Source organism: Galeopterus variegatus, unplaced genomic scaffold, assembly GCF_000696425.1.
Source record: "Galeopterus variegatus unplaced genomic scaffold, G_variegatus-3.0.2 Scaffold4847, whole genome shotgun sequence".
Classification (NCBI taxonomy): domain Eukaryota; kingdom Metazoa; phylum Chordata; class Mammalia; order Dermoptera; family Cynocephalidae; genus Galeopterus; species Galeopterus variegatus.
The window spans coordinates 149,929-157,764 of record NW_007730958.1 but is presented as its reverse complement, the minus strand read 5'-3'; the positions used below and the strand labels follow the sequence as shown (position 1 = coordinate 157,764).

At 49.7% G+C, this 7,836-nt stretch overlaps 1 protein-coding gene across 1 annotated transcript in view; it reads right to left on the bottom strand.

Moving 5' to 3' along the window:
• Positions 1 to 209: 209 nt before the first annotated feature.
• LOC103603886 (SH3 and multiple ankyrin repeat domains protein 3-like) overlaps positions 210 to 7,836 on the bottom strand; it is a gene marked incomplete at its 3' end in the record, with an annotated part of 112,197 nt that continues 104,570 nt past the window's right edge. Inside the window, exon 8 of the mRNA XM_008588460.1 lies at positions 210 to 309. Within this exon, the coding sequence (XP_008586682.1) occupies positions 210 to 309 (100 nt within the window). The remainder of the gene's footprint in view (positions 310 to 7,836) is intronic.

Sequence of the window (7,836 nt, the reverse complement as noted above, 5' to 3'; positions counted from 1 at the left end):
TCTAATAGGAAGTAAGTAGTGCCGAACAGGCAGACCAAACAATGTCAGCTGCATCAACACCAAGAGCAGGTACAGCCCCCAACACAGAAACACCCGCAAGGAGCGAGCCGACATCACGTCTTACACATAGTACCATGCGCAGAAATGCAAAGTTGTCTCCCAGGACAATTCACACCCAGGCATTCCTTGCTTTCGAGAACTCTCTTTACCTGAAATGGAGTCTGGCTGTTGTAATTTTTTAATTCCTTATTTCCGCCTCGAAACAGCAGCACTCTGGCACAGCTGTCCTGCAAGTTGAAAAGAAGACATCTGTTTGTAAAACGGTGGCATAGACGTTCTCCAGAGAAATCCGTCTGCAGGCTCAAGCCCACAAGGAATCTTAGGAACGTGAATGCACAGTGATTTAATAGGAGGGCACATTTCGTCCATCGAGATGCAGGGACTAGAGTACACGGGCTCCCGTGTGCTGTCACTCGAGGCTTAGCTGCCGCAAATGCTTTGGATGGCAGTGCAGCAGAATCTAAAAAAAATTAAAATATATACAGTCCATGACCAAATGATTCCGCGTTTTAAGATATTATTCTACAGAAAGTCTTGTACGTGTATAGAATATATAACAAGTGAAATACCACAAGCAAAAATATAAAAAGAAAAAATGAAGGAAAAGAAAATATGGAGGCAGCATAAATGTTCTAAAATAACGGGAAGTGGAGATATATTCTAGAACATTCTTCATCTAGGCAATGTAGGACAAAACAAGGCAGATGGATACAAACTGACAAGAAACATATCCAAGAACTTCTAAGTAAAAGGCAGGTCTCAGAACAATAATACAGCTTAATTTCATTTACATTGTAAAAGCTTAAAGTCTATGTTGTAGAAAACCAGGATTATGTCCGGAAGGACGTGCTCCAGTTAATAGCATTTAGTTTCATAGGAAGGGAAAAGGATTGGGGAGAGAACAGCAAGAACCTTTTATATACATATTTTAAAATATTTGTACAAAGTAGGCAATATTCACTTCTTATGTATTTTTTCAACAACCCCCCCCCATCTCTCCCCACTTTTGAGCACCTACTGTTTGCCCATGGGGCTGACAGAGAACACACCAATCCTCTGGAAGCTCCCAGGGCAGAGCAGGTGAAAAGAGCTACGGATGCAAAGGCGGATGGTAAAACTGTACGATATTTTGCCTAATAAGTGCAGCTGACTATTTGGCACAGTAAGCAATGTTTGGAATAGCACTTAAATGATCGAGTACAGGCTGGTGTTCGTGGTCACGCGGAAGGGCAGGCACACTTTCTGCAAGAGCTCTGCACTCGTGGCCCTAATGCAAGTCGCAGCCAAACCTGCACTGGGCACACGTTGGGCACGTCGTCTCTACCTACAGTCTAGAGTACTGACAACAGTACGATCACCCAGACTTGACCCCCAGTTAATAACTACGAAATGAGGGAATACATAAAATAGCCAGCCACGAATTCCCACCCAGCGAGAGGCCAAAGACCCCACCACACCCCCGACCAGAAGGGGAACACTGCACCGGGGAACGGCAAGGGGCCATGGCGAGTGCGCAGCACACGGGCTATAGAACCTGGGAGAACGCCAAAAATCCAGAGAGACAGAAAGGAGATCAGCGGGTGCCTAGGGCTGGGAGGGCCGAAGGGAAACCGGGGGCGACTGCTACCGGGTACTGGGTTGAAAACGTTCTATGATGGAGATGCACGACTCTATGAATAGACCAAACATTGTTCAATTGTGCACTTTAGATGTGTGAACTGTGTGGTGTGTGAATTATATCTTAACAGAGGTGTTATCTACTGAAGAAGACAGAGAGAGAGCGGACCACGCTGGCAGACATCTGCACGTCACAAGAGCACACAGAGCCCTGGGACAAAGCAGGGGCCACCCTGAGCCCGTGACCTGGGCGAGGGGCCCACCAGGGCTGCCACTCATGATGGTGGTGACATGAACGAGAAAACCACCTGGGAATGGAGAAATAGAGCCCGAGGCAGAAGGACCCCGTTCTACTAGCTCCAGTTTGGGGGAGGCATCCAAGATTGCGTGGCCACTTACAATACATGAGACAGGGCAGGGGCGGGTTTGAGCCATGGAAAAACGACCACCCGGCCTCTGCGTTCTCCAGCTGTCGGCCTCCTGGAGCCTTGGGTGCACACAGGGCTGGCTTTGGTTGCCGTCTATGTAAAAAGTCACCTGCATGCCTGCTGGGGTGCACACTGCTTCAGGTCCCATGTGAGGCCACCTCTGTACAGAGGGCTCCGCCCGGGGATGCTGTGGAACTCACTGCACAGCATGGGGCGTGAGGAAGTGACCTGGATTAGACCGTAGATGGTGCTGCGAGTCCCCCACCCCGACCCGCAGGAAGGTCAGACTGGCCAGGGGGTTGGAAAGAGCAGGAAGATTGAACCCACCCCACCCCACCCCTACAGGGTGATGAAGCGCCTCTGCACCCCGACTCCAATGGGGGGCAAAACCACAAGGGTTTCCCCACCCCCGGGGCTCCAGTTCTCAACCGAGGGTTATTTTGCCCCCTGGGGGACGTCGGTCAATGTCTAGACATTTCTGGCTGCCGCAACTATGAGTGCTACTTGGCACTTAATGGGTTAAGGCTGGGATGCTGTGAAGCATGTCACATTTCCCAAGACAGCCCCAAACGTCCATAGTGCTGAGGCAGACGACCTGCCTTCAACGGCTCCAAACGTTGATGGTGGATGTCAACCACAGGTAGCAGGTTTCCCGAGGCTCGGAGAACGGAGGAATCTCCGCAGGCTCTCACTTGGGGCGTGGCTGGGGCAGGTAGGACAGAAGAGGGCAGAAGGGGGAGGGTCCCCCGGGGTGGGGGTCAGCTGGGACGTGAAGGCTGGCCCTATGCGTCTCACCCTGTGCTTCATCTGCCTCGGGCTCTGCCTGCACCCAGCCCAGCAGCCTGGAAGAACCTCCGTGTGCTGACAATCCACAGAAATCCAAGAATCCTGCTCAGGGAGGGGGCTGCGGACACCCCCTCTCCCGACTTTTGCTATTTCTTTTAAATGTTCCTTATTTCTCAGCAAGAACTATCCCTGAAATTCCCTATCATAAAGGATGTTTACTTCCTATAAATGGCTAAAAATAAACCTTTGCCAGGCACTGCTGTGCACACTTACCCAGGTGGAATACACAGAGGATTCTAGAAAAATCCTCCACTGCCTCACACGGGGACTACTCTGATTGAGTCCATATTAACCCACCTGCCAGCATGGGACCATCCCTGTGATGTCTGCCAGCCTTCACAGAGAGATCAGGATGCAGCCACCCACTGTGAAGTTAAATGGAGAAGGGTTCACTCGGCTTCATGACAATCATACCCCAACACATGTGTGCACGTGTGTGTGTGCATGCATGCATTGTGTAAGCATGCGCGTGCATGTGTGCATGTGTATGTTCTGCAATTCAGAAAATGGATCTACCTGTTCCTTCTGATTCAACCGTCCTGGTCCCTTCCAGGGATAACAGGAGGCCCATTTTGCAGAGGAGACAGAGGCCCAAAAGGGGTGAGTGGAAAACTGCGAAAGCTTGCAGCTTCAGAAGGGAGGGAGGGAGACCCGTGAGCCAGTGGAGGAGCAGAGCTTGACTGTTGCCTTGCACGGCTGCTGGCTGCGAGTTCCTTCTACAGGTGGGACTTACTCAACAAGGCGTCATCCTTTCAAATAAGTCAGTGAAATAATCACACAGAAGCAATTTTCGTTTTTCTTTTGAGGACCAAGGCATCGAGAGCACCATTTCACTGCCAGTTTTTCTCTGGGCCTGAATTTTGGGAGGCACTTCGCTTAACAAATGTGCCTTCCCCCCACAAGGAGCATTTCTGAGGCCACCCTGTGCCTGGCCAAGGGCACACCCTGCCTCGGGGTTCCCACCTGCCACAGAAGCCCACCGTTTTCATTTTATAGATGAAGAGACAGACTCGGAAAGCACATTCATTCATGCATGCGATGAGTTGCTATCGAGTCACGAACACACCAGGTACCATACGAGCCCCTGGGGACATGGAGAGAAACCAGAAAGTCCAGGTCTCTGCCGGCTCAGGCTGGAGCATGGACAGAAAAGAAACAGGCAGCCACAGTTTGAGGGATTCCGAAGGCCTGGAATTGCCACATAAATGAAGACAGAGGGCCTCCGATGGAAAGAGGGCAGGTGGCAAGCACGCGAGTGGAGGAAACATTCCCAGCAGGGACAAGTGCACAGTCCTTGAGCAGGGACGAGTGTGGCACAGTGAGAAACAGGAGACAGCCAACAGGGCTGGGCCCTAGAAGCTAGGCTGAGGGAGGCGTGCGGTAAGCTGGCCCAGGGGACAAGGGCCGGAGGATGCAGATCTCTGGGTGGGTGTGAAGGGGATTTTCAGCAGGGGAGGAACACGAGCTGATCTGCATGGTACAAAGCACCGGCGCACTGTGCAAAGCAGACCTGAGGGAAGAAAGGCTGGAAAAAGGATGCAGTTGGGCAGGGAGAGACAGCAGGGACCAGGCGAGGATGGAAGAGGAAAGGGGCAGGCAGGGGGTGGACGGGGTGGACAAGACTTGAGGCGAGGGCCTGGAGAGGAACGGAGAGCGGTCTGGACATCAGGCCTGAGCTGCAGGGAGAAGGGATTATCTACAGTGTGGGGAGGAGTCGCTAAACTAAAGTCACCTACACAGTCACCACATGGGGATGTAGGCCAGGCAGTGCACACCACTGCTCGAGGTCAGGGGAGAGGTTAGTTTTGGGGTGCTGATTGGGGGCCGTCGGTGTTTTCTAGAAGGCACTGAAGGACACAGACGGGCCTGTCTGAGGTCACAGAATTTGGGTCATAGGAGTGTGAGGCACAGATGCCAAGAGATGGCTCTGAGGGGTAGAGCTGGATGGGGACAGAGGCATGACCACGGAAATGCCCATGGATGGTGACCTGCCCCAAGTGAGGAACGAAGGTGGGGAGCACGTGTGGTCAAGGGAGCTTGGGAGAGAGGGCAGGGAGGATTTTTATCAGCAAAGGGGCCAGATGACAGACATCAGTGCAGAGACGCTGGTGACTGCTTTGCCCAGAATCATACAGTGAACCTCACAGCCAGGACTTTAACACGGATTTCCAAGACTCCTCTAATGCTTTCATAACGACTACACCTAGGTGGTCTTCACTTAAATGTCAACAGACATGAATGACTACATACTCCAACTTGTAAGTCAGGAATTTGCTTCCAGGTTAAATTCTCCTTTGACATCAGCCTGTCTTGGTTGCCATAAACCTACAAACGACTACGCTGCATGTGATTAGTAAAATGGTAGAGTGGTAACACATAAGGAGATGGGACATTGATGTCACCAGAGTGGGGCTGGAACCTGGTCCCAAAGACAAACCCCTGCCTTGAACAGCTGCACCCCAAGGTGAGGGCTGGGTGGATGAGACCGTAGCCCTCACATGACTCAGGTGGATCTACCTAACCTGTGCTCAGGTGAACCCCAACCTGCCCCAATCAGTGGGTCACGGGAATGTGTCCCCCAAAGCTTGGGGGAGGGCATGAGTTGGAAGCCTGGCTTTGCCATTTACTAATCAAACTACCTTTGGACCAAGCCTGGATCTTCTGACCTGTATAAAGAGAAAAACCCTGACAGCATCTACCAAAAGCTCACTGGTGGAACTTATGGGGAAAGACCATGTGGATGCCGCTCACTCAACAGGACCCACATCCTCGATGCTGAGGAGGATAACTTCTTCAGTAATGGCCCATGGAAGCAGGAAGCAGCCAGCATTCCGAGGGACACCAGCAAGGGCACAGAGATGCAAACAGAAAACACTCCAACTCTTCTTACCTAGGATCTCACTAGAAACATAAGATTTGCTTCAGAGAGGCAGGTGTCTTTTGTTTTCTTCCCCCTTTTTTTTCTTCCAGACAAATGGGCCTGGCCTAATAACCTTTGATATTTAAAACCCACTCTCTTCCTTCATTATCTAGGGTAGAAAAACAAACATCAGGCTGTATCCCTTCCTCTCGAGCTCTCAGAAAGCCAGCAGGAGTCTGAGGGAGTTGACAGATTAGACACAATTTGCTGCTAATCATCAAAGTCCTAATTAGTCAATTTCATAAGAGAGGAAGAGAGAATACTCTCATCACAGTGTATTATATTAGAAGTGTGGAGCTGAGGCCTGCCTACAATTAATAAAACACATGTATCAATTCACAAACCAGGATGCTTTTAGATTTAATAAAGTGAGGCTTGTTAAGGCAAATCATCAGTAGCATCATCATCATCATCACCATCATCATCATCATCACCATCATCACCATCACCACCTTCATCATCATCACCACCATCATCATCATCATCATCATCACAACCATCACCATCATCATCATCACCGTCACCACCATCACCATCATCATCACCATCATCACCATCACCATCATCATCAGCATCATCATCACCATCATCATCACCATCACCATCATCACCACCATCACTATCACTATCATCACCATCACAATCACCATCATCACCATCACCACCACCATCACAACCATCATCATCATCACAATCACCACCACCATCATCACCATCACAATCATCATGACCATCACTACCATCACCATCATCACCATCATCATCACCATCACCACCATCACTATCACTATCATCACCATCACAACCATCACAATCACCATCATCACATCACCATCACAACCATCATCATCATCACAATCACCACCACCATCATCACTATCACCACCACCATCATCACCATCACCATCACTGTCATCATCATCACCATCATCATAATCACCATCACAACCATCACCATCACCATCACCATCATCATCATCACCACCATCACTATCACTATCATCACCATCACAACCATCACAATCACCACGATCACATCACCATCACAACCATCATCATCATCACAATCACCACCACCATCATCACCATCACCACCACCATCACCATCACAACCATCATCATCACAATCACCACCACCATCATCACCATCACCATCACTGTCATCATCATCACCATCATCATAATCACCATCACAACCATCACCATCACCATCATCACCATCACCATCATCATCATCACCACCATCACTATCACTATCATCACCATCACAACCATCACAATCACCATCACCATCACAACCATCATCATCACAATCACCACCACCATCATCACCATCACCATCACAACCATCATCATCACAATCACCACCACCATCATCACCATCACCATCATCATGACCATCACCACCATCACCACCACCATCACCACCATCATCATCATCACAATCACCACCACCATCATCACCATCACGACCATCACCACCATCACCATCATCACCACCATCACCACCACCACCAGCATCATCAATAATGTCATTGTAATTACCAGCAGCAGCAGCAGCAGCAGCAGCAGCAGCATCACCACTGTCATCAACAGCATCGCCATCATTACCATCACCATCAGTCACCACCATCATCACCATTATCACAATCATCACCATCACCATCATCACCACCATCACCATCAGCATCATCAATAATATCATTGCCATTACCAGCAGCAGCAGCAGCAGCATCACTGGTGGCATCAACAGCATCACCATCATTACCATCACCATCAGTCACCACCATCATCACCATTATCACAATCATCACCATCACCATCATCATCATCACCACCACCACCACCATCAGCATCATCAATAATATCATTGTCATTATCAGCAGCAGCAGCAGCAGCATCATCATCACCGTTGGCATCAACAGCATTACCATCATTACATCACTGTCATCACCATCATCATCA